This window comes from Centroberyx affinis, unplaced genomic scaffold (genome assembly GCF_046629955.1).
Source record: "Centroberyx affinis isolate AG114_WGS23_722 - 3 ecotype Tasmania unplaced genomic scaffold, CSIRO-AGI_Caff_v1 ptg000102l_1, whole genome shotgun sequence".
Classification (NCBI taxonomy): Eukaryota; Metazoa; Chordata; class Actinopteri; order Beryciformes; family Berycidae; genus Centroberyx; species Centroberyx affinis.
Window position 1 is genome coordinate 300,483 of NW_027278804.1, and position 24,571 is coordinate 325,053.

The 24,571-nt window shown below is 43.5% G+C and overlaps 3 protein-coding genes across 9 annotated transcripts; 1 reads left to right on the forward strand and 2 right to left on the reverse strand.

The window, feature by feature from the left end:
* Positions 1-3,507: 3,507 nt before the first annotated feature.
* On the reverse strand, positions 3,508-6,580 carry elovl4a (ELOVL fatty acid elongase 4a). 2 transcript variants are annotated; one of them, XM_071524059.1, is made up of 7 exons: positions 6,514-6,580; positions 5,768-5,955; positions 5,182-5,262; positions 4,367-4,538; positions 4,107-4,234; positions 3,601-3,846; positions 3,508-3,567 (listed from the first exon to the last, which is right to left on the reverse strand). In XM_071524059.1, exons 1-7 carry the CDS (start codon positions 6,578-6,580, stop codon positions 3,508-3,510), a joined length of 942 nt encoding a protein of 313 aa, XP_071380160.1. The 2 variants fall into 2 exon arrangements, with proteins under 2 accessions (XP_071380160.1, XP_071380152.1); XM_071524051.1 differs by having other exon boundaries at positions 3,508-3,846.
* A 2,398-nt stretch (positions 6,581-8,978) lies between these two features.
* prelid3a (PRELI domain containing 3A) lies at positions 8,979-14,311 on the forward strand. Of its 2 annotated transcripts, XM_071523932.1 has the most exons (7): positions 8,979-9,198; positions 10,829-10,997; positions 11,283-11,372; positions 11,768-11,838; positions 11,980-12,082; positions 12,446-12,522; positions 12,727-14,311. In XM_071523932.1, the coding sequence occupies exons 1-6, from the start codon at positions 9,167-9,169 to the stop codon at positions 12,515-12,517; spliced, it is 537 nt and encodes a 178-aa protein (XP_071380033.1). In that variant the 5' UTR covers positions 8,979-9,166; the 3' UTR covers positions 12,518-12,522; positions 12,727-14,311. The 2 variants fall into 2 exon arrangements, with proteins under 2 accessions (XP_071380033.1, XP_071380041.1); XM_071523940.1 differs by lacking the exon at positions 12,446-12,522.
* An 810-nt stretch (positions 14,312-15,121) lies between these two features.
* Positions 15,122-23,980, reverse strand: fbxo32 (F-box protein 32). Of its 5 annotated transcripts, none has more exons than XM_071523715.1 (9): positions 23,739-23,980; positions 23,082-23,209; positions 22,702-22,751; positions 22,475-22,567; positions 19,439-19,532; positions 18,392-18,576; positions 17,708-17,890; positions 16,661-16,804; positions 15,122-16,532 (listed from the first exon to the last, which is right to left on the reverse strand). In XM_071523715.1, the coding sequence occupies exons 1-9, from the start codon at positions 23,849-23,851 to the stop codon at positions 16,443-16,445; spliced, it is 1,080 nt and encodes a 359-aa protein (XP_071379816.1). In that variant the 5' UTR covers positions 23,852-23,980; the 3' UTR covers positions 15,122-16,442. The 5 variants fall into 5 exon arrangements, with proteins under 5 accessions (XP_071379816.1, XP_071379839.1, XP_071379831.1 ...); XM_071523738.1 differs by having other exon boundaries at positions 23,082-23,178; positions 23,735-23,980; XM_071523730.1 differs by having other exon boundaries at positions 23,082-23,181; positions 23,735-23,980.
* Between the last annotated feature and the right edge of the window lie 591 nt (positions 23,981-24,571).

Below are 24,571 nucleotides of genomic sequence, written 5' to 3' on the forward strand. Positions count from 1 at the left end.
ACACACACACACACACACACACACACACACACACACACACAGTGTTTCTCAATCTCTCTATCTCTTACACAAGCGCACACACAAAACCTCCCCTCACCAATATCCACCCACCCACACACATACATACACACACATACATGTACACACACACACTAAAAGCCTGTTTAATAGTTTTTCCTGTCAGTGCTGCATCCCGCATGGACCCCAGCTGATTCAAGAAGCAGCAGCAGAAGCAGGAGGAGGAGGAGGGGGTGGGGAGTGTGTGTGTGTGTGTGTTTGTGTGTGTGTGTGTGTGTAGGGGGGGGGGGTTGTCAGACAGCCGCTGTGTACAGTTGCCATGGAAACCTTTGTCTAGTCCTGTCAGGGTGAGATGGGAGGAGGGTCTAAGGGGGGTTCAGACAGGGATGAGCAGAGTCATAAATTCAGTTCAATTCAATTTGAATGGGATTACTTTTATTGTCTATCAAACATGTTGTCAGAAAATTGTCTTTGATGCAGTTCTGTTTTATTCAGGTCAGACAAACAACATATGACATGAAAACGGGACAGACATGACCCCACCCCACCCCACCGGACCTGCCCTTCTATATTGCTAAAGAGTATGATACACTAGTCTGGTATAAATGGAATGAAAGATTTAGCTGTGTTATTGACCTTACTGGTGACCTGACAAAATAGCCCCAAATAGCAAAGCACAGGCAAACAGAAAAGGCTAAAGGTGGCGCTGCATGGCAACATAAATAGCTGGAGGAGGTGGATGAAAATTGACCCTCATAATCGCCATTGTTTTCACTGCAGGGCAAATTGGCCTAGCCAGTAACAACATAAGATGTTAACAAAGTATGTCTATTTTGGCTTCAACCTATCTTACAAACTTTACCCCATATTACAAATGATCTCTTTGTCCTGGGACCACAATGCAAAAAGTATCAGAGAAATGTTTGTGGTGTTTGGGCCCTCTAGTGGAAATCAGGCTACTGACATCAGACTGGGCTGGGTTAAATGATACACCAATACACCCAGAAAAGAGTTAATATATAACAGACTGAGGATACTTAGAATATAATACTAAGTATACCACTAATAAACTTAGATTGATTTATGGATGGATTAGCCATCATATCTTAGATCACAGATTAGAAAGGCCATTTGTGAGTAATTATGATGTTCTCTACATAAAGGAAGCTCTTTATCTTGAGGAAGGATTCATTTCCATCACTAGAGCAGATGGAAATGATTGCTTCCAGCATGTGTGTGACTGTGTAACTTTGATTTATGCTGAGATGTGACCATGGCGCTCTCTAGTGTTCCTGAGGAGAATAGCAACACAACTCTCAAAGCTGCAAGCCTTGCTCTGGGCATATTCTGTCAATACTGTCTCCTCACATCACAAATCATTGAACCACCCAAGTCATCAATGTAAACAGCATGGTCTTGCCCCATGTAGAAAGAATATACAGTAATCTATGTCCTTAGTAGACGGTGAAATGAAGTGGCAAGAAGCTGCTATTTTTACAGGCATTCAGTTTAATTCAGTTTGAAGAGAGTTCAAAGAAGTTATGATACTTTAAAAAAAAACACAGAAGCAATGTGGACACATAAATGTCCAAGCATGATAAGCTGGGAACATTCCCGAATGCGCAATGTACAAAATATCACAATGTATTATGTACAACTCAAAAATAACACAAATACATAGACAAGCACTTTCACCTTGATGAAAATTTATATTTACATAAAAATAAATAGAAAACAACCAATAAATAACACCAAATTGCATTTGCGTTTGATTAATGACATAAAGCTGGAGTTGTTGATATAGAGCTGACCGCTGTGTTGTACTCTATATAATGCAGGCAGAGCGATGTTATTCTTCATAGTGATATAACATAAAAAGTCACTATAGAGGTTCACCAGCTCCTTTTTTTGTAGATAAATCATAACTCCTCTATTTCAAATCCAAATTTCCCCCAGATAGATTTACATACAAGGCCAGTTCAGCACATGAATAAAGCCTGAAAAACTAGACACAACAGATATTGTATTGGATATTGGAAGATATTTCATTAAAAGAAAAACAGTCCTTGGAGTAGGCTTTAGCTCACATCTGATAAAAAAAAAAACTGGCTGCAAGTTGCTGAATAGTTCTGAATGTTCCTTAATCACAGAAGCGCCCAGAGCACAACCACTTCTACTTTGTTCAGCACACAACATTTTTTCACCAGCGTGTAAGACAAAGGACAACGGCAGAGAGGACATGAAAAGACAGGTAAACATTTGCAAACATCTGGGACTAAACTCCACCGGTTTCTCTGTCCAAAGGGGAACCACTGAGATAAAGCACATCCTTTCAAATTCTCCATCACTCATCACATAAAGTGTCCACTTGGTTAGTTATTTCACATTACGCACAGTTAGAGATATACAGTAGAAAACCAGTAATGATTGCATTTATACAGAAGTAGAAAATCTGATTTTTTTTAACCCTCTGTGAGCCACATCTCATGGTTATTCCATGTTAAACCAGTGATGAAAAAATCAGATCCGGCCCACAAAGGATTAGAAATCGGATTTTTCTACTCCGACATACATCTTACCATTGGACATTGACATGATTTCCATCTCTAGAATGTCACCGTATGCTTGAGATGGGTGAGAGCTTACTGTTCTCCTGTGTGGCTCAAAGGCGAGTGGTAGCAATCCTCCTCCTGAAGAGTCAACGAGACGACTTCATCTTCACCAATGAGCTGATAACTGCAGGAGTGTCTCCTTAGTGGACGTGTAAACTTAAGTCTCTCTCTGTCTCTCAACACCAATAATAGCATGAACACAGACGCCGAATTAAGGAGGAAAACGACATGATACATCATCATCAGTTACATATCTGTAGAAGGACAACAAAAAATAAAAAATTAGCTCAGATATAAATTGACTGGTGTGTGTGTGTGTGAGTGTGATGCTGTGTATTCCTGTCTCAGTACAGCAGTGATCACTAACAACAGCGGTACATATTCTCTTTCAAGTACTTCGGGCGCGCTTAATTTAGCTTTCCCAGCGCGCCAAATGGGCTGGGTAAACACTTTCTCTGTCTATTCCTTTTTCAGGCTCAATTTTTAGCAGTTGGAAGCCACTGATGCTTTTTTGACCCTTATCGACTTGGCACCACAATAAAGAGAAGGAATACTAAGATCTATCCCGTACCGGAAACGACTGTATTTTGGGTTATTTGTGATAGCGGTCGCCTTAGGCTTGACCTTTGACCCCTCTAACAAACAGAAAGCGCCTCTCTCCCCACAACAGCTCTCTCATTACAGGCCAGTCTCCATCTTATATCTACAGCAACCCAAATCATGGCTCAAATAAACACATCACACCATAACACATCCATCCATCCACTGATATCTTTCTCAAAATGAAGTCTTTCGTGTGTTTTGCACTACCAACCTAGAATCCAAAGCGCGGCCCGTCAGCCACACCTCACCTCTACCCCTCTTCCCTCCTCCTCCTCTAATCCCTCTTAGCTCTTCCTTTCCTCTTCCTCCTCCCGGAATTCTCCTGGGGCTTCTCCTCCTTGCCGCCCGTCACCGCCGCCCCGTTGGCGGCCTTGCTGAGCCCGTTCAGCGTCCCGTTAGAGAGCGCCTTGCCCGGTTTGGAGGAGGAGGAGGAGGAGGAGGAGGAGGCGTCGCGGCGGGGCTGCTGGCGGCGGTAGGTCTGGTAGTAGAAGTTGCCGAAGAGGACGATGAAGGTGATGGCGTAGCAGATGAGGGAGTAGTGCATCCAGTGGGGGAAGTCGCAGTTGACGTAGAGGGACAAGGCCGTGTGGCCGATGGTGACGTGGAACTGGATCTGGGACGGAAAAGGAGAAAAAAGGGGAATTGAGGTGAGCTGAATTGAGTTTTAGGGGTGCGGAGGGGCGGGATTGCTGAAAATCGGATGTTTTTATTGGTTAGAAATTTGTTTTTATGCCTACTAGTGCAGCATGAGGTCACCATGAAAGACACTCTGTTTTCCAGGACTTAAAAGTAATGGGAGTTAATTTCATCGGGACTTTAATCATCCTACATACATTAACTGAATGAACCGAATGGAAATCGGTCCCATCTTACCATCTGGATGATGGTCAAGTACTTCTTCCACCACAGGTACTTCTGGATCTTAGGTCCGCAGGAGGCCAGGCCGTAATACAGGTACATCAACACATGGATGGCTGCGTTCATGTGTGCGCCGAAGAACGCTGCATGAAAGAAAGCAACAGAATCAGATGGATATTTTTCAAAGTCTCAAAACTCACTGTTGCTCTAATGCCCTTATCATACTTTTTTTTGCCAAGATGAGGCAGACATTTACATCACAACATATTACTCACACTGTCCTCCGGCCACCCATTTGATGCCGATCCACCAGAGGGTGAACATGGTGCAGTGGTGGTAGACGTGCAGGAAGCTGACCTGGTTGAACTTTTTCCTCAGGATGAAGAACACCGTGTCCAGGTACTCTATACCTTTGGAGATGAAATACCACCACAGCGCTCCTGCTACCTGCCTCACACAGGACACAGGGGGAGAGGTGGAGAGAAGAGACAGAGACAGACATAGAGACAAATAGAAAAATTAGAAAACGAGTTCATCCAGATACAGATTTCTGACTTCATATAATCAGGAGCTGACACAGACGCTTGTGTAAAGTGACCTGCATGCCACACACCGTTTAAGGTCCCACTGGGAAAAGCGCTATTATTCTATTGTATTCTATCACAGCTTGACCTCAGGATCGGCGTAGCGCGACCGACTCGCGGTGTGTGTGTCAGGTGTGTGACGACGTCATGGAGCAGTGGGATGGAAGGCGGGTGAAACCGAACACCCTCCGCGCTGCCTTTTCCATCTTGCCCATGCTCTGATAACAGCGGCATGTTTCAATGAATGGAAGCCGATCATGTTTCTAAAACATCATGAGAGTGAAGTTTCACTGGCATGCTGACAAGGATTTAGCATGGCAGCCCTGTTCTTAATCATGAGGGGGTAAAAACGCTAAAGTGGACCCAGATATGCAGATATGTGAACAGTAAGAAACTCGTCGTAGATATTCCATTATCGCTCAAGTGTGTGCATGCTCTGTGTGTGTGTGTGTGTGTGTATGTGTGTGTGTGACATCTATGTACAGCCTTCAGCTCCAAACACTCACCCTGACTTCATTGGGGTCTTCTGAATAGTCCACCGGTTGACAAATGTAACTGTAGCTTGCCGCCCGCGCTGCCATGAACAGCTGAAAAAAAAACGAGAAAACATCTCCATTGAAACACTGATATAAACTGAGAAAGGCAGAGACACGTACTGAGAGAGAGAGAGAGAGAGAGAGAAAGAGAGAGAGAGAGAGATAATAAGGTTAGACAAAACCCAGGGGGGGGAGAGCTGCGGATGTAATGTGCTCCTCTGAATGGATAGTGATGGTTTCACAGGACCATTTTACACTGGGAAAAGACTTTCACACATTCCAATCGCTCACTGCAATTACTTCACAGTTGCGACTGGGCAGGGTTGCAGTGTATAGCAAGTAGGTGGAGTGGTGGGAGGGAGTATTTGTGGCGGTGGAGCGGGGGCGAAATGCAGAGGGGATGAAAAAACGCTTGATTAATAAGTGTTATGGTCATACGGTCTTTTTGTATTGCGATATATTGAATTTCGATATATCGTTCTATCCCTAATATATACATATTTTCCTGGCTATAATCATGTTTGCTGAAACTGATTCTCACAGGAACCCACTGTACCTCTTTGCAGATGAAGAAGTTGAGGAAGACCATGCTGAAGTTGTAGACGATGAGGGTCTTGCGGAGCTGGAAGGGCTCTCTGTTCTTCATGTATTTGGGCCCCAGCCAGAGGAACAGCAGGTAGGAGGTGCTGATGGCCAGCGTGGGCAGCGGGTTGTCCATCAGAGGCCATTTCTCCACTCGCTTGTCTGCGGGACAGATGTTCTCACAGCATTACATAACTATTCTCAGAGTCTGGCCACATTGGCACAGTGTGACTGAGTACAATGTCAGTTTACTGGAGTTTAGCGAAGTGTGGTCGAGTGCAGAGGCTGGTGGCTCTGGGGACACACACCAGATTTTGGAGGGGTCGTAGGTCAAATTCACATAGACACTCACCCTTGTTTAATGGCACAAGTTATACTTTCATAATGTGTATTGGTTAAATCTGTGTGTAAACTATGATTCTCAAATGCGGTAAAGACTTAGTGAACAAAATATTAGCTCCTCTTGCTCTTCCCATGAAATAGACTGACCCGGTGAATCCAGATGAAAGCTATAACCCCTTATTGATTTCACTTCCATGGGAGGAAAACAAACCTGTAGATGTACTGTATGCATACACACACAAGCATGCATTTACTTTACACACGTGCACACACAAAGAAACGTGCATTCAGCCACACAACACCCTGCCCCCATTCACTTTCTATCAAACAGATCTCTCTCACTCACACACACATACACCAAATACATAAAATTATCACCTGCAATAGTTAGGCTCCATTTGTAGAATTCTATGGTGTCATTTATTAAATGTGTGACAATCTCCATGGCTGCGGCCGGTGACCTGAAATTAAACAGAGGTGTAAGAATGGAGGTCTGTAAAATGTCATTGCCATTAAAACTCAGCTATTAGCCAGCACTTTTACAAAGATACAGCTGAGGCCAGTGAGTCACTGTGTGTGTGTCATGTCTCCCAAGAGATCAGAAATCAACAGTCTGACTCTAACAAAGTGCTGAATCTTTTTAAAACTAGAACATAACAGTCACTGCATTTTGAGTCATTGGTGAAACTGATTTAAAATGAGTAACCTTGGAGGAGAATGTAGGCCTAAGAGACGCAGACCCTACTGAAGCCAGTATTAGTGGCCCATCCAGGCCAACAGAAGGCGGGTTATAGGCCTATATGAGACTTAGGCCCCATGGGGCCATGATGGATAGGCTATATAGGCTTCATTGCGCACAAAGGCTGGGAGGACTGGGCAGGAGAGCGCATGTGTCAGCAGATTTTTGGCTTGACCACGACCACCAGCCGACCTAGCACTGCTTACCATTGGTGGGATTGCCTCGCTTGTGGCCCACTTTACATTGAAATGGGTCATCGTTTATGGGGCGCCAGACGGACGCATAGGCTGATAATTACCAGAATGCATAGTCAGTCACACAGTGTGATTTAATGATCCTAAAAAGATGACGCCCCCCCTCTCTCCTATCTCTCTCTCTCTCTCTCTCTCTCTTCCTCTCTCTCTCTCTCCAGCCCGGAGCGGATGAGGCGCTGCTGCAGCATCTGCCATAGTCTGCCATGCGCTCCCCGCATAATCTGCTGTGAATAAACCGCTCCTCTGTTTGAATAGGAATCTAGCAGCATATTACAGATTTAAAAGAGGCGTCTCATTACAATAGACAATTTCATTAATCTGAATGGCGAATTTGCATTCTGCGGCATGCAGTCTGGCCTTCAAGTATAGGCTACACCAACAGTCCTATTATCTATAATGCCTCCATACCCCTCTGATATTCCTCTATTCGATCTGCAAGAACAATATGAATCTTAACAAACAGATTTGGGCCGTGCAATCAACCCCGCCAACAGGCGACATATGCCAACACTGGTTTCGCCTAATATAGTCTATGCGAATGAAGATGCTTATTACCTACCGTGTCGGTGGATAAAAAAAAAACGTCTATAGTGACATTCAGTGCAAGGTCATGCAGTATGCGCTATTCCGCCTTGTAATCGACCCAGCAGATTTGATAAAAAATAGATGAATAGTCCCTTAACCAATATGAAATAAACGGGCCGTTAGAATGAACGGCGATGGCATCAATTTCTTATCAGGGGACCATACTCGTCTCTGCTGCGCTTCTGGTTCAACGAACGCCTCTACGGAGCCCCGATACAGCGTCAAGACAGCGACAATAAAGCATTATATTCCGATCAAACTTTCAAAATAAAACCCCTAAAATCAGTGGGCCTACTGAGGAACGTGTCAAAACAGCTTCCTTAATAGGCTACAAAGTACCAAAGTGAAAACAAATTATATATTTAAGGAGAAATAGGCCTAAATGTAGTAGGCCTATATATACACTATATAGCCTACACAATACAAAAGTCTATAGAATGGGAGTTACAATGGCTATGCAAGGTGCCAAAATCAGACCGATTTGATGCTTTTATTCTGAAGGAAAAATCACTCTATTAGCGGTATTTTCTGGCTAACTCTGGCTAGCTTGATACAGCTCTGCTCATTTGATGCCACTTGACCGACAGGGATGATGGAGAGATGCATAGCGCATGCGCACAGCAAGAGACGGATGCAGCAACCAGCTATACCATATTATCAACACCAGCTGCGTCAAGCCAGCCGGAGACAGCCACAATAAGACCGGACGTGTAGAGATTTTTTACCTTCAAAATAAATGCGTAGAATCTGTCATTAAAAAAAAGGGGTGTACGGATTGCAACACAAAAAACGAATCAAAATTCTCATTGGAGTTATTAGATATGGAGCAAAACTCCATGCTTGATGACTTAAGCACAAAAACATCTGTACACTTAGAAGGGTGTCCATTATATAAACAAAAAGTTATTTTAATCATCCGTAGCAGTGGCAAAATTGTATCCTACCTAAATGTATAGAATGGGAGGTCCAGTTCCTGTATTTTAAGGATGTCCTCCTAAAGAAGAGTATGGGAGTTCCAGTGTGGAAAGTCAGACAGAACAACCTAAACGTTGCAACGCGGTCGTCAATAAGGCTTTTATTCTGAAAACTGTGATCGGAGGTCCTATTTCTTATTCTGGCTCGCTTGACGTTGGTGGCTACGCCGTTACCGGCTTCTTTGTACGAGCTTTTCGTTGCAAGCTATACATTGCATGCTTTTTCCCTGCTTCTTGTGCCTGCGCCACAGGGGGTGACCGGAGTATTTTGCGCAGTCTCTACGCAAGGTTGATATGCAGAGAAAAGCAGAGAGAGAGAGCGCTTCTGGACTCACTTCACTGATGGCGGTGAGGTCCCATCACAGGCCTTTACCCGCTGACCACTGGAGCTATTTCCTCATCTAAAAATGGTCCGGTGAAACAGCATCTCGGATGGAGGAGGTTATTCCGCGGATCAGGTCGAGACTGTCGTTTGCAAAATGAAGATCTGGAGCACGGAACACGTTTTCAGGTCGGTCACGACACCGGGATGTTGTTTTGTTTAGAATATAGCAGCTTTCAAAATGATTAAGCTCGAGTCCGGAGCAATTATAGCTCAAATTAACCGGACAATCATTGCAGGCCTAGGCCGATAAGAGGATGGGACTTTCAACTTTGTCAACTCGTTTGGGACCATAGCATAATAGTCTGTAATACAGGCCTGTTCAATTCCACCTGCTCTTAAAGCCATATTATAGGCCTATGGACTTCCAGTGAGTCACCAGGAACAACAGGAACAGCGTCCCTTTCAATGAACAAGATCAGAGGTTCTCAAACATTTTATGTCAAGAATCGCCAATAGACACACATGAGGCCACAGACCCCGATGTGATAAGACTTTGTCCCATGCAGCGACCCCCATATGGGATTTAGCACTGACTTTTATAACTGTTTGCAGTGATGAGAGTGAAACCTCTGATTACAGTGGTCATTCTAACACAGCTAATTTCTAGTGACTTATATAACAGTGATTCCTCATTTTGCTGGGGACCCCATGGAGTCCCCTTAAGGACCCCTGGGGGCTCCCGCACCCCACTTTGAGAACCACTGGACAAGTGAAACCAGGTGTAAGCTATGGCCCCATGGTTTCACCTGTTATTTCCACTTGAGGGAATTAAAAGGAGATGTAGATGAAGGAGAGGGGACAGATTACTGAGACAAAAGAATGGATGGGTTGTGCAAAGGGGACAGAACTCTGTATTAGGAGGGTGCTGCTCATGTTTTGTACACTGAGAGTATATTAGATGAGGGTTCATATTTTGAATATGTCATTCATTGTAAATACTGACAGTAAGATAGAGTACAGGCCATGGTTTGGTGTTGAACCTCTCCTGAGGATTGGACCTTCTCCAGTCTCCCAGCCTATAGCCATTACTCACCCAGTGTCCAGTTGTCATTCCCACTCACTCACACCTCTCCGATCTGATGATGCATCGATGCCAGTGTAATTAAATGGTCGTACCAGCTGTGATGTTGTGTATAACAGTGCCTGCTGTTCATTTAGTCACAGCAAACTATAAATATGTAAACTGATGTGGATTTGATCTGAAATTAATCGAGGATGTGGAATACACTTTCCTTTGACATCAAACAATCAGTGCCTGTTAAGGCCTTTAAAAAAACATACACTTTTTTTTATACTTGCCTCCTCTCAGCATTTTATTTTATTATTTATATAATTTTACTTTTCTGTGTACTTTGTCATGCTTTTTGTCTGCTCCATGTTTTTTTCTTGATTTTATTTTTTTTGCTTGCTTAATTGATTTTGTTGTTAATTAAAAAAAATCATTATTGTGATGTTTATTCCTTTCTGTTATTGTGGTTTTTCTTTTCTCTTTATTTTGTTGTTTTATGCTTTTATCCATTGTGTTAAACACTTTGAGCTGCACTGTCTGTACGAAAGGTTCTATATAAACAAAGATTATCATTATATTACTGAGCATACACTGAGCTAGCATGAGTATTTACATGTTTTTTTTCTATATGAAATGTCTCATTCTACATGTTCTGGAGACCTGAATTTTCTTGGATGTTGGAGAACTCAAAACATAATTATGTCAGTATATCATATTGTATATCATTTTGCATGGGTTTGTGTGCAGCTACCCGTGGGAGACGGTGATCAAGGCTGCGATGAGGAAGTACCCCAACCCCATGAACCCTAACGTGGTGGGGGTAGACGTGTTGGACCGCGGCCTGGACACAGAGGGCCGCCTGCACAGCCACCGCCTGCTCAGCACAGAGTGGGGCCTGCCGGGCATCGTGCGGGCGGTCAGTCCTCAGCACACACACACACACACACAGAGACACACACACCAGCACAGACATACGCATGCATGAAGGGGTTCCAGGGTTTAAAATGAGTTTAAATTAAATTCATTAGAAATTAGCACAATAAAAGATTTTCTTCCAGGTGTCACAGTTTTAGTTTGGACACAAAAACACGCAAATACACACATGCACACCTCAGTCAATTCATTTTTTATTTATTTTGTCGTCCAACTTTTTACAGATACATACACACACTGTTCATGACTCAGTTTCCTCTTATCTCAGCTCCTGGGGACCAACCAGACCAGGACCTATGTGAAGGAACACTCTATAGTCGACCCTGAGGAGAAAAAGATGGAGCTGTGCTCAACTAATGTAAGTCAACGCTCACCTCATCAGCCATCACCATTACTTCAATCAGCATTAATCAGGCGCTAAAATAAGGCCTGAACTTCAGCCTGCCCACTCACACTGAGCTTCAATCCTGGTACCTTCTGTATTCAAGCACACGTGACTCCGTTGATGCAAGGCATTAAAATGTGCTTGTGTTTTTTCTCACATACGGGTGTTCATAGCCATCTGTAACTACTCTGCTGCCAAAAATGTATTCACTTCAAGCCATGCAGTGGGTATTTCAACTTAGAAAGGAGTTTATAGTACACTGTAATAGCTCTTGCTGTTGCCATGTAAACAGTGTGTACTGTCTTTGCATCATATTACCTGTAATATCTTAAACAAATAGGGAAGTCAAAGCTTATTTCGTCCTCCAGATTACTCTAACCAACCTGGTGTCAGTTGACGAGAGGCTTGTTTACCGGCCGCACCCAGACAACCCCGAGGTGTAAGTACATAGTCAGATTTATTTCACGGTAATAAGATGTTCATAAAAGTATGGTAACTCAGGTATTTCTCAGCATGATTATAACACAGATTGAATTCTCTCTCCCTCCCTCGCTCTCTCTCTCTCTCTCTCTCCCTCCAGCACTGTCCTCACCCAGGAGGCCATCATTACAGTGAAGGGAGTGAGTCTAAGCAGTTACCTGGAGGGAATGATGGCCAGGAGGATGTCAGCGAACGCGAGGAAGGTAACAAACACACAAGCCCAAGCCAAAACGTCCAATTAAAAAAGAGTAAATGTATGCACTTATTCCATCTTTCTCACAAACTCTGAAATTAGAATGAAGGGATTCATATATCTCTGATGATTTCTCAGCATGCCCTCTGACCTGACGTGCTGTTTCATCTCCACATGAAAAGACTTTCCTATCTATTTGAATGTCTGACAGTCTCTTTCCAAGGGGCCAGTTCTCTCAAAGTGAATCCTATTCTCAGTGCGTTTCCTCTGTTGTTGCACACTCGTTGTTGTATGTGTGTGTGTGTATTTCTGAAACTACACCGGTGCCTCTGACTCCCTCTTCAACCTTCTGTCCCTCTGTGTGAACCTGTAGGGCTGGGATGCTATTGAGTGGATTATTCAGAACTCTGAAAGAGAGAACGTGCCACTCTGTGACATATACTAACTCTGGTAACTTTTCTTCTCTTCTCTTTCCATTGCATCGTTTCCCTTCAGTCTCAGCACATTATTATAAGCATGACCACTCTTTTCTCTCTTGGACAGTTGGGATTTCTAAATATAATGTGTGTGTCGATATTTGCATACAGTATGTGTCACCATGCCTCCCTATTTTCATGTCCACTATGCTAACACTCATTGTTTTTGCATACACAGGACTGCAGTTCAGTTCTATAGTGTCGACTACTTTCCTCACCTCACACGCACGCTGGGGATCCTCTGCAACTCGGGATCCTCCTCCAGCGGCCACTCACCTCGTCTGGGAGGCCGTGTGGTTTTCGGTGGATTTTTTTTTTCACCCCACACCGCCTCTCTCGCCTCCATCTGGGATCAGCTTGGACTACTGTACGTTGCACTGGAAGCCGCAAAACGCCTCCCTGAACGATGAAGAGGGAGCATGAGAATCAGAGCATCGGTGGATTTCTGTGTTTTGAACTTGGGGTAGGATTTATGGATTTGTTTTGGGCTGGTTCACCGCGATCTCCATACCCCTCTCCATTAACGACCAGTCAAATTGAGGCAAGTGAGGAGACTAACACCATTTAACATGCTATAATGAATTGGCAGATGGTTTAGAGGTCAAGGATGCTGCTGTCCAGTCCACCATCCACATGAATGTCCTGAGCCTACACCAGACTTCGCTCAGTGATCCCCTTTTAACATTACCACCCCCACATTCCCTTTTGCTCTGAATTAATATCTTCAGTTTTGAATGACGGGTTAGAGGCACCTCATGAAATGGGAGCATACAGTATTGTGGGAAATGTCTTCATGTTGCTGTGGACCAGAGGAAAGATGCGATGCGTAGACACACACTTGAATTTCTGAAAACGAGACGCAGTGCCACGTTGAAAATATGCAGCAAACTTCATAACGTTCATTTGAATTGATGCCATTCTTCTACGTTGTCACACACTGGTGGCTCCCATAGCAGGGATGTCTGTCAAAAATCATCAAGTTGTTACTGGTGCTTATTATGTGTTTCAGCAAAAGGGGCACACATGATGCGTTTGCATGATAATATAAAAAAAAAAAAGGGGGTTACAAGGAAAATCAGCACACTGTAATGTATAACACAGTTTGATAGTGATGATATAGAACCTCATGTAATGTGTAATTAGACAAATGAGTAGTGTGGTAGCTAGCTACTGAATTGCTAATGCAGCTTTAGATAGGGACTCAAAGAAATTACATTGTTTTTATCTTGGGAAAAAATGGGAATGTCCCTTGAACATTGCCTTCTTTTTCTGCTGTTAAGGCAATAATACATTGGCAACTTTTTCACATAACGGTTACAGGCGATATTGCTTATATGGGGATTTGTACCTGGGTTCAAGTCAATGTGGATAACAGATGGAGAGAACAAAAAGTATAACGAAAGATGAGGTTGGCTGTAAATGTGGAAAAAATGACCCGTTTCTATGGCCTTAAAATGATGCCTGTGTATCATTGCCTTCACAGTGTTAACATGCCTTTGCCAGTCATACACATTATGCTTCCATGTTTCTAACTGTTCCATAGACGCTACCTATGATGAACCCTGAGGATCAGGGCGGTACTGTATGTTCAATGCTGCAGTGGAAGATGCACTCCATGATGTTAACGAACCTTTCATGTGCTAAATCATATTTCTAGGAAGAATGAATAATATTTGAATAATATTTGTATGAATATTATTTATGAGAAAAAAAACAGCTTGTAACAGGCACTGATTTATTACATGGTGTATAACATTTGTTTCTCATGCGAAAAAAAAAATAGATTTGCTTTTTTAAAATTTTGTTTTGACTTTAACTACAATTGTCCTACTGAAATCAAAATAATAAAAACTTATTTCTCTCAGAACTTCATGACATGAACACAGTATTTGTTGTTGATGGCACACAGCTTGTTGTTTAGCAACGGTTGTGTTGTTATAGTAGTAGTACCTAAGATGCCCCCGAGTGCATTTTGGCCACGAGACAATAGAGTCCACAGAGCGTGTGTTTCCCCTAACTTTGTATTGGAGGGGCAGCCCACTCTGCCTGGAAGGAGGTACCACTCCCACTGAATTTTATCGTGTGATATTTTCTAAGTACTGTTTCAGCTTCCCACCCCACATTGAAATACTGTATCCTGGGACAAAACACTCAATGAAAACTTCGTGCCGTGATGAAAACTCAAATCAGAGAAAAGATCATCTTTCCTAGAAGGTATGTTGTAACAAAGTTCATGCACTGGTGCTAACTACCAGCAGCTGCCAGGATTTAATTACTTCACCAAAGAAACGGCTTTCTTTCCAACTACCATCTTGCAGTTCATGCTTTGCCCAACAGATAGCACACTTGCCATTAACAATAGATGGAGCTACAGGGCCGCTCCACTGGGGGCTCCAGTTCAGCTGTGGTGAAAAGCCCATGTGCATTCCCAGTCCTGTAAATAACATTTTGATGGTGTTCTTACACAGTACATAATCTTCAACAGTGTGCTCAGGCAAATAATACGCAGGGATGTAACTTACAAATTAGTGGCACCAACAATAAGGTTTTCTTTTCAGTTATTTATTTATTCAACAGAACATAGAACAACAAAATGCATTGCACAGCATGTACATCCCTCCTCACTGTCCAAGCAGCGACAGATGAAAGTCAAGTCAAAAATCGCACCATTCTACAAATTCTTCCATGCCTTCGATACCCAACAGTGCAAGTGTGCCACTTGCCAGGAACCCAATAAATAAGTAAACACAATTGTCTGGGTATAAAAAAAAAAAAACATCATGCAGGAGGCCCTAGGAAATAAAATGTTTCAATCGGTCAAGTTATATCTCCTACTTTGGTTTCAAAGCCCTCGATCTTGAATAGCATTCTTTCTCTTGTGAATGAGAACGTTAATGATGAAAACAGCATCAGGTTCTGAAAACGTCGCAAACAAATATTAAGCTGTACCACGTCATGATAAGGCACAACATACTCCCATATTTTGATTATAATCTTTGGTAATACTGCACTCCGATACTGTTGTAGCTTCAGCAGCCACAGCAGAAGTTGAACACACACAATCTATAAAAAACAACATAATATCAAATTTTTAGAAAAGTGTAAAAGAACAAAGCAAAATAGAAAAGACAGGTATGTCAACATATCAAAGAAACACACCACAAACTCTGGTGATCAATTACCCGCTCCTCTCCTCTAGATTCGTTAACTACTGTACTGTAGCAACTCAGCTTTACTCACCATCCCAGTGGCAAAACAAACAGAACATTATTGCAAACTTTCTCAGAATATCGAACACATTGCATCCCTACAGGTGAGCAGGCCTAGTATAGTCTTGATGTCAAATAAAAATCACGATTTCAAACCTTACACCAATCAAGCCTGAATAATTTTCCTACTTTCCGTGTTGAAAAGAAAGACCAAAAAGGATTTAAAACCAAAACTCAAATCAAATTCTGCAATTAAAAAAAAAAAAAAAAAACACACTTTAAAGCCAATGTATTTTCAAATCCATATTAAACTAGGACCAAACTCTCTTAGACAGCTGAGTGTTCCCTTCCACTACACTTCCCTCTTCTATCCACAGATCTACTGCTTCTACGTCTCTTTTTCGCTCTCCGTCACATTCTTTCTCTTTCAACGGCGAATCTCCCAGAAGTCTCTGGGCTCTTTCAAAAGAAACCCGATTGCATAATTGTCCCGCTGCCTGAGCCCCCCTCCCCCTTCTTACCATGTCTAAATATACATCCAGGAATTGATTGTGCCATTAACAACAACAACAAAAAAATCATAGTACATTTCTATGTACAGTATGTACAGTCAGTTTTATCTGGCTTTGGGGTGGTGGGGGGGATGGAGTGTGTGTGTGTGGCATGTGTGTGTGTGTGTGGTGTCTCAGAAGTTGAAAAGGTTGATAAAGTCTTGCGGGGAGAGGGGCATAGTGCAGCTTTCTGGGTTGTTGGCTGTGCAGGGATGGTTTGTGTCCTGGGAACAGAAACAAACACATACAATGATCAGTTTTTTTCTGTTTTTAAATCCCATGCACAGCCACAGTGACCTGTTACATGTTAGTTTCATATGCAATTTATTGAGACAAAAAAAATCTGGTCTACCTTCCAGAAGAGGATGTGGCAGTGTGTGCAGAAGTGCAAGGTGTCGCTGTACTGCTCTCTGTGCGGGTAGCAGCGGCTCAGCTTGAAGTACATCTTCTTCCACTCCAGGTGGCCCTTATCTGACACCATCAGGCGCTTTCGGATCTAAAGAAGAAGAAAACAGATAGGAAGAGATGAGACGGGACGGAGCAGGCATAATGTCAGATTTCTCCGATGCCATCAGACGCTTAGGGTTCTGAAGGGAGGTAAAATAAATATTTGGAGACATCTACTTTAATGTCAGCTGCCTCCATCATTTCTCTAGCATCGCAAAGCAGCTCCATATCTTTAAAGAAAAAGATATCAGATGAATAATCAAGGGTGGAAATATTACTAGCCTAATAGGATGTGGCAATCATTTTCTTGATCTTGTTTAGTATAAAATGCACACTAGCCAAACTATGAACAAAGGAGGCTGTATTGAAATTAGGAAATTGGGCTAGTGCTCAAAAAGTTGGGAGGATCCACCCCTGAATACAACATATGGTATAGACAAACCATTATAGAGACATTAGATAAATGGGAGATTGAGACAACCACTACCTAAGAGTGTGACTCTAACCTGTAGGAAAGCTCCACTACAACCTAGCTCAAAGCACATGACCATCTCACAAGCTTATCAGGTGGATGCCTTTGATTTATAAGCATCATGTTATCAGTGTCAGTATGCAGACTATGCTGCCTCCCATTTTCCAATCCGGTGTTTTGTTTATCAGAAATGCTTGACCTCCTCGTGGAGTGACTTTGGGACGTGCGCTTTAAGAAGCAGACCCGTTCTTTTAAGTCCTTTTACCCATCTCAAGGATGTGCCATGTAGCTCATCTGAAATCGATGCAGCTTTGAGATAGCTTAAGGGCAAAGAGGGAGAAACACACTCTCTCGCCCACACTCTGTCTGTCCATCTTTCTCTGCATCCTCCCTGCCTCTTTAACCAACGTCATAGCTATCCACATTTATTTATCACTCCCTCTGGTTTCATCGTCTGTTAGGGATGGGATCTGTACGTACCTGTCTGTCGGTGAAGTGGTACTGGCAGAGTCTCTTCCACAGCAGGCGGTCCTCAGCCAGGCCGCCCAGGTCAGGACAGACCTGGCCCAGGCTCACCAGGTCCCGGCCGTCCGACAGACGCTGCATGATGTTCAGCTGCAGGCTGGCAGGCAGGTCGGTCAGAGTCATGCCTTTAGATGTGGGCTGCAGGACAAGCGAGGCAACCGGGGTCAAAATATATTACAGTTATAGTTACCGTGGTTACATATGCGCCGTTATGTATTAGACTATTACAAGTAATCTGTGATCACAAAATCCATATGCCTTCTAGAGCATATGTCTGGCACAGTTCATATAATTTAGAGACTACATAGGGATACCTCTTCTAAATATATAAAAAAGGTATGCATCAGAAAATATGTTGAAAATGTCTAACCATTTTGATAAAAGTTATTAAAGCTATCTGGAAAACAGAAGATATTTCACAAGTAGATATTTAGAAAAATGGGGCCAGATTCACAAAACCCTCTTAGGGGAAACACATCTTAGGTGTTACTTTTTTTAGTAACTTAAGTATTAAAAAATCTACAAGAATTACAAGAATCTTCTAAAATGTCTTCTTCGCTAACTTCTTAAGATCTATCTTAAGAGCACTTTTGTGAATCCGGCCCCAGGTCTTGTCCTGTGTGTTGGGCAAATGCCTACCCTGTTGATCTGGATGCTGTCCAGCTGCTGCTGCCACTGCAGGATGTTCTCCATGCGGTGGACCCACATGTTGATGTTGCCCACCAGGACGGACTTGCCCATGTCCTGGACGAGGGCGCACAGCGACACGTACAGCGTCTGCAGCAGCTCCTTGATGGGACGGACGTTCTGCTGGTCGTCCAGGACTGTGGAGAGACCACAAGGGTTTAGGTGGAGATGATAACAGGGTATACCAGTTAATGAATCTCCTGGGTCTGATTAGTCTTTCCCATTAGCATAAACAGATAAGTTGAAGGTTCAAAGCCCTGCCATATTTTCGCCTTCTGAAGTAGCTGGACAGAATGAGACAGACTTGAGCAAATAAAAGTCACTGAAAGTTATTCATCGACTTCAATTAATTGCCACAATCATGAACTCGAGTGTGGCTTTATTGTTTTTGTTGAAGCCAAAAGGCCGAATTCCCAGGCGATGCGTAAGATTCGTAGCAGACAGGCAGAAAAGTGAAGTATTTATTATGAATCATTGAAAAACGTATTATTATAAAACCAAATGTTTTTGAGTTCCTTTGCTCTCCCCTTGTGCTGTTCATAACATTTGGCCAAAAGGTTTCATAATGTCACCTAAACAACCTGAATGTCTGTTTAGCAGAAGGAACATTTGGTTTACACTATCGCTTGCAGAAGGCTCTGGTGATTGTCAGTGTTTTCAGTTTGCCACTAAATTTCTAAATCCGCTCCCCTGCCTTCCTTAGATGTCGTCAGGGCTCATTTCCTTACCTACTGGTACAAACAAACATATTTGTTCTGCTACCTGTGCCAACAGAGCAGCAATGTTTCATCTGTTTTGGTCGTCATTATGTGGTTAAGGTCTATGCCTCTATGAAAAGCATAGACGAGAGAGAGAGAGAGAGAGAGAGAGAGAGAGAGAGAGAGAGAGAGAGAGAGAGAGAGAGAGAGAGAGAGAGAGAGAGAGAGAGAGAGAGAGAGAGAGAGAGAGAGAGAGAGAGAGAGAGAGAGAGAGAGAGAGAGAGAGAGAGAGAGCGCTCACCTTTCTGGACCACTCTCTCCAGAATATTCATGTAGTTTTTCTGCGCCACTCCGCTGAGCGAGGGGAGCTGGGACTTGGCGATAAGCTCCAGCAGCTAGAGCAGAGAGGAGAGAGTCAGAGAGAGAAACAACATAAATTTCGTTCTGTCAGCCTCCAAGACACTCCGTTCTGTTCCTTCATTGCTTACTGCTTGTAATGCTGCATTCTTAAAAAGGCGCTCGCACTCCTAACGATAAATGCTGCCTCGAGAGGCAAAGGGCATATTTGGAGGCGTTCCACCTGGTCATTACTCTGACAGAGGCTGGATCCAAGCAGCACATAACAGCATTCTTGGCAGACTCAGGGTCTTTAGGGACGAAGCTGCTGGAAAGGTGTTGGAAGTCGACCCAGGTTGTCAACAACGTTAGCACCGACAAATTGTTATTAATCATTTGACTGATCATCTTTACATTTTAATTATTTGGATCATTTGACAGTGTTATGTGTGCTTGTGTGTTCATGTGCGCATGCATGCGCGTGTGTTTATGTGGATGTTTGTGGCCCTTGGCTAGCGGGCAAGCAACGGGTTCCAGGCTGGCATGTCTGGCATGTAACAACAGAGGCTGTGACATCATGGAGAAACTCAGCTTGCTCAATCCTCAAACCACAGCATGTGACCTTTGTCATCAACCCAACATCAATACATCGACATATTGTGGGCTACTTTGTGGAGGACTAGAAAAGCTCAAGATGCTCAGCAGTGTTTGCAGCCCAGATATGAGCAAAGGCAACTGTAACATACACAACACACACAGCACACACTGCATGTGCTTTCCTCCTTGCATATTCTGAACTAGTAAACCTGGCAAGTGGAAAATATATAAAGTTGACTACTGGAAAATTGCACCTAGGCAAGAATTCAACCAAATCCTGAATAAAAAGGCGATAAGCTTGGGGATGTTAATAATACCCAACTAAACCCCTCTCCCTCATCCTCTACCTTCTTGTACTCTTTCCTCATTTCATGCTTCTTCACCCCCTCCTTGTTCCTCTTCATTCTGCCCAGCTCCATCCCTACAACCTAATCCCATGCCCTCCTTTTCACAGCCCATCAAGTGTTCCTCTCTTTGTCGAGCAGCAGGGCAGAACAATGTGCGTTTCCGCGTCTACTTTTAGCCCCTGCTGTTAACCAAACTGCACTTCATAACTTGGCTTGCAGCTCACACATTTTCCACTAACACAACAGTATTAGAAGCACTACATCTTTGTGGTATTGTGCAATGTCACTGATAAACCAAGGTAGTAGAAAAGGTTTGTGCTAGTTTCTCCTTGAACTAACCTTTTTTACCCCTCTAGTCTGAACGAAGAGAGGATTGCTTGTCTCTCTGTGGGAGAAACTGATCTGTGTAACTGAGACGGAGTTAAATGAACCCCGCAAATGCCATCAGACACAACCAGTAAAGAGTGGTGACCTAGGACAGCGTGTCCAGACTAGGCGCTAGTGTTACACAGCCATATTGTTCTTTGGGCTTACCACACTACACTGCACTTATTAGCCAGAGCCTGCACTGAAAGGTCAGTCCGAAACTCTTAACCGTGACAATAACACATGATATCAACTATTTATCTGTGACTCTGGAAATTAAAACGGCTGTTGAAAACTCAAGGAATTCATTTAAGAGATAGAATAGCAGAGAAATGAATATTGATTTCAGGTATATTATTACACCTCATAAGATCAGATTCAGACAGAGACATTACACTTGTGTTTATGGGTTTCTGATAGCAGACAAAAGCAACACCAAAACAGTCATAAACAGTGATCCCCTGCAGTCATGCTGTCCTGCCAAAATGGAAAGCCAATCTGTCTCCTGACCAAGACTAAAGTGGTGCATCATCCACAGCATTGATTAGAATAGCAGTTTACAAGAGGCCATGAATGGGAGAAAAACAGAGAAAAAAAAAGAGAGAGAGAGAGAGACAGAGAGAGGAAAAAGTTCAAGCGAGGAGGTGCAGCATAGGAAGAGTGAAGAGGGGAGAGAGAGAGAGAGAGAGCGAAAAGAGAAGAGGAGCTTAGGAGGGAAGGCAGAGAGAACAGAAGAAGACAACACAGAGGAGGAGGAGGACGACGAGGCTTGTGAGGGGGGGAGGAGCAGGGGGAGGAGGGGTCCGAGTCGCCTGACTACCGGGTCCGGTTTCATAAACCCCTGTCGGCCCGGTCGCACCTCAATGCACAGCTGTCAGCCCCCCTCCACCCCCTTCCACCCCAACAATGACCTTTCCCCGCCAAGACCACATGGCTGACTCTGTGTCTTGTACCGCTTACTGCCTTCCACTCACATGGGAGCACATGTGGCAGAGCTGCTGGGTTGTGTGGTGATGTGTGGTGTGTGTGTGTGTGTGTGTGTGTGTGTGTGTGTGCGGGGAGATTCCCAATGGAACTAAATATACCTTTTTTCTGTCAGTATCCCATAATGCAATGCCGTCACACCCTCCCATATCCTTTGCGATAATGTCACATCTCCCCTCAGGTGGCAGACATTTTACGGCAGCCATTATGCATCCCTACTAGTAAGTTCCACCGGGGATGCCAAATAGCAAAGTATGCTGTTTAGAGTATTTCATTCTGTTTATTGTGTGATCAAGTATGCTGCCGGTCCTCTCCAAGAGAAGCCTGTTCTTGCTTTACTCAATTCAGTTCCACTTTGAGGAACTGACTCACAATCATTTCTGTATATCTGTGAGACCGAGACCACCCAAAAAAAAAAAAAAAAAAAACACTTCCAAAACACAAACACACTCCTCCCCCACCCCACACACACGCACACTCCCTGGGTCAATATCATCTCCAATGAGAAACCCTTGTCTGGAGAGCATTGATAAGAGCCTGGCAGAGGCCTGCACACACCCTCAGCATGAACCTTAACCCCTTCCCTGCCACTGACAAGAACATCTGCCATCAGGATGCCACTTAACACCCACAGAGGAAGACAAACGGAAAGGGAAGGAAGGAGCCAGGGCGAGGAGAAGAGAAAAGAAAAAGAGATGAGGACTCACTCTGACGACGTAATTAAATCTCCTCGTGTCCTTGATGGCGCTGCAGAAATCTAAGCGGTTGAAGGCCTCTCCCAGGGTACAATATCCGTGGCGCTGGGAGAATTTAATTATCAGGGTATTAGATTGCGATCCTCGGCAGGGCTATAGAGTTTTCTCAGCATGTTTACATTAGCAATGATGATTGAAAAGTTGATATGAAACTAAAATGAGGGTCGGCCTCTTGTTACCTCCTTGGTGCTTCCTTTGTGAACGTAAATCCACTTCTCCCTGTGGAAATCTGTGGGGAAGCAGAATGTTTAGATTAGTGGCTGCCCTCATTAAGCGGCTTATAAGTTATATGATATATGCACACACACACACAGTATTATTTTATAGTATGAAATATGATATGAAATTATTCAGAAGCCATATTTTTGTGAACTGCTACCCTCATGAATGTTACATAACACATCCTCGTGAGTCTCTGATCCTAATATTTCTCGGCCCTCTAGACCCAACTTGGGATCATATTACATGTTTCCATAACCCCCGTACATAAAATAACAAAATATTATCCTCTGCGTGTTTAAACAATTCAAATGCTGTGGCTCTTTTCATTGTGACTCACAGGGGACCTTGGTGTTGTTGTTCATGAGGTCCTTTTTCCTCTTCTTGGCAGCCATGTCATAGCTGAGAGAGAGCAGCAGGTTCTCCTTGTTGAAACACTCCTCCTCCTCCTCCTCGGCTTTGCAGTAGCTGCAACAACACAAAGACATATTTCCTCGTCGTCACTCAACAAATCATTTTAGGATGCGGGACAAATTCACTTCTTTGAAGTTTATGCTGCAGTACTGAGTTACATGAGCTGTTGTCATCTGTATTCAGAAAACAGACATGCATCAAATGTCCATTTCCAATACTTCTTGGCTTTATTAATGCGTGTGCTTTGCAAATGCTTCACCATTCAGCTCAGTTCAGATCAGTTCAGTTCGGTTAATCATATTGGAACGTAGACAGACTCAACAGACGTCTGTTAATCCAGTCACTTGTTGTGTGGTTATTAATAGCTCGGTGATTAGCCTGGAAAGGGAACACTGGCCCAGAAAAACAAAGACCCTGGAGTTAATGGAGATGGAAGCAAACTTTAGTTGTGCTGTGGGCCTGTTCCTGCTCATAATGCAACTGTGTCACTTCCCCCCCCCCCCCTCTTTAAGTGATGGCGCACTCAAAAGTGTGGCGCAATTTCAAAAGTGCACATCACGAAAACACATCGCGAATGACAAACCTCTCCACGGAGACGTTGTTGTTTTTGTCGTCGGCTGTTGTCTTTTTCCAGCCCTCCTCGGTTTTAACCCAGCTCTGGCCGGGGGACCTCCAGTCCTGTCCGAGAAAAGGCATCTCGACTTGATGATAAGGTTAAAACAAGAAAAGAAATGTGTCAGGTAAAAAGTCCCTGAACGGCTCAAGGTGCACGAGCGCGTCTAGTTGAGTTCAAATGTGTGTATCCCTTCCTCAAAGTGCTTTGTCTTGGACGTGTCTCTTGTCTACTGTTGTCATTGCGCAGCTCTTCTTATATGCTCCAACTCGGAACCCGGAAATACTTGAGGCCCGCCCCCTTTGGAAACTTCCCCGCAACACGTGGCTTTGTTTATCATCTTCAGCGTTGCAAAACTGCTCGGGGACATCGGTTCCCAAACTTTTCCTGTCATGCCCCCCCGCATAGATACACATGAAACCACGGAGCCCTGCTTAATATGATTTTGGCACGAGGAACCCCATATGAAAGCATGTTTTTCTTGTTAAACGTGACTTGGTAGAGAATTATGTAACTGTCTTTATTGTGAGTGGGGAGGCAGCAGTGGGCTTCAGTGAAACTTGGGAAATTCATTCTTATACATTCTCTCGTGCTAGTGAGTGAAATAACAGTGAAATTAAACTACTGTACTACTCATTTTGCATGGGGGCAACCCTCTGTACAACTGATGGTCCCCAGACCCCACTTTGAGAATAGCATACTGTATTATGAGGCATTGGTATTGCTATTTTTTCTGTTAGTAAATGTTTTTTTTTTCTATTTGTCTGATGCAGCTTATCAGGATAGTCTTTATATCGCTCTGT

Excerpts from the sequence above, each read along its gene's own strand:
- fbxo32 (XM_071523715.1), bottom strand. The coding sequence starts at position 23,851 with ATGCCTTTTCTCGGACAGGACTGGAGGTCCCCCGGCCAGAGCTGGGTT. Across the intron at positions 22,752-23,081 it reads CAACAACACCAAGGTCCCCT|ATTTCCACAGGGAGAAGTGG; the intron begins GTGAGTCACAAT and ends GCTTCCCCACAG. Across the intron at positions 16,805-17,707 it reads ACCACTTCACCGACAGACAG|ATCCGAAAGCGCCTGATGGT; the intron begins GTACGTACAGAT and ends CTTCTTCTTTAG.
- prelid3a (XM_071523932.1), top strand. The coding sequence starts at position 9,167 with ATGAAGATCTGGAGCACGGAACACGTTTTCAG. Across the intron at positions 9,199-10,828 it reads AGCACGGAACACGTTTTCAG|CTACCCGTGGGAGACGGTGA; the intron begins GTCGGTCACGAC and ends GTTTGTGTGCAG. Across the intron at positions 12,083-12,445 it reads TGTCAGCGAACGCGAGGAAG|GGCTGGGATGCTATTGAGTG; the intron begins GTAACAAACACA and ends GTGAACCTGTAG.
- elovl4a (XM_071524051.1), bottom strand. The coding sequence starts at position 6,580 with ATGGAGATTGTCACACATTTAATAAATGACACCATAGAATTCTACAAA. Across the intron at positions 5,956-6,513 it reads ATGGAGCCTAACTATTGCAG|ACAAGCGAGTGGAGAAATGG; the intron begins GTGATAATTTTA and ends TCTGTCCCGCAG. Across the intron at positions 3,847-4,106 it reads ACTTGACCATCATCCAGATG|ATCCAGTTCCACGTCACCAT; the intron begins GTAAGATGGGAC and ends TTTCCGTCCCAG.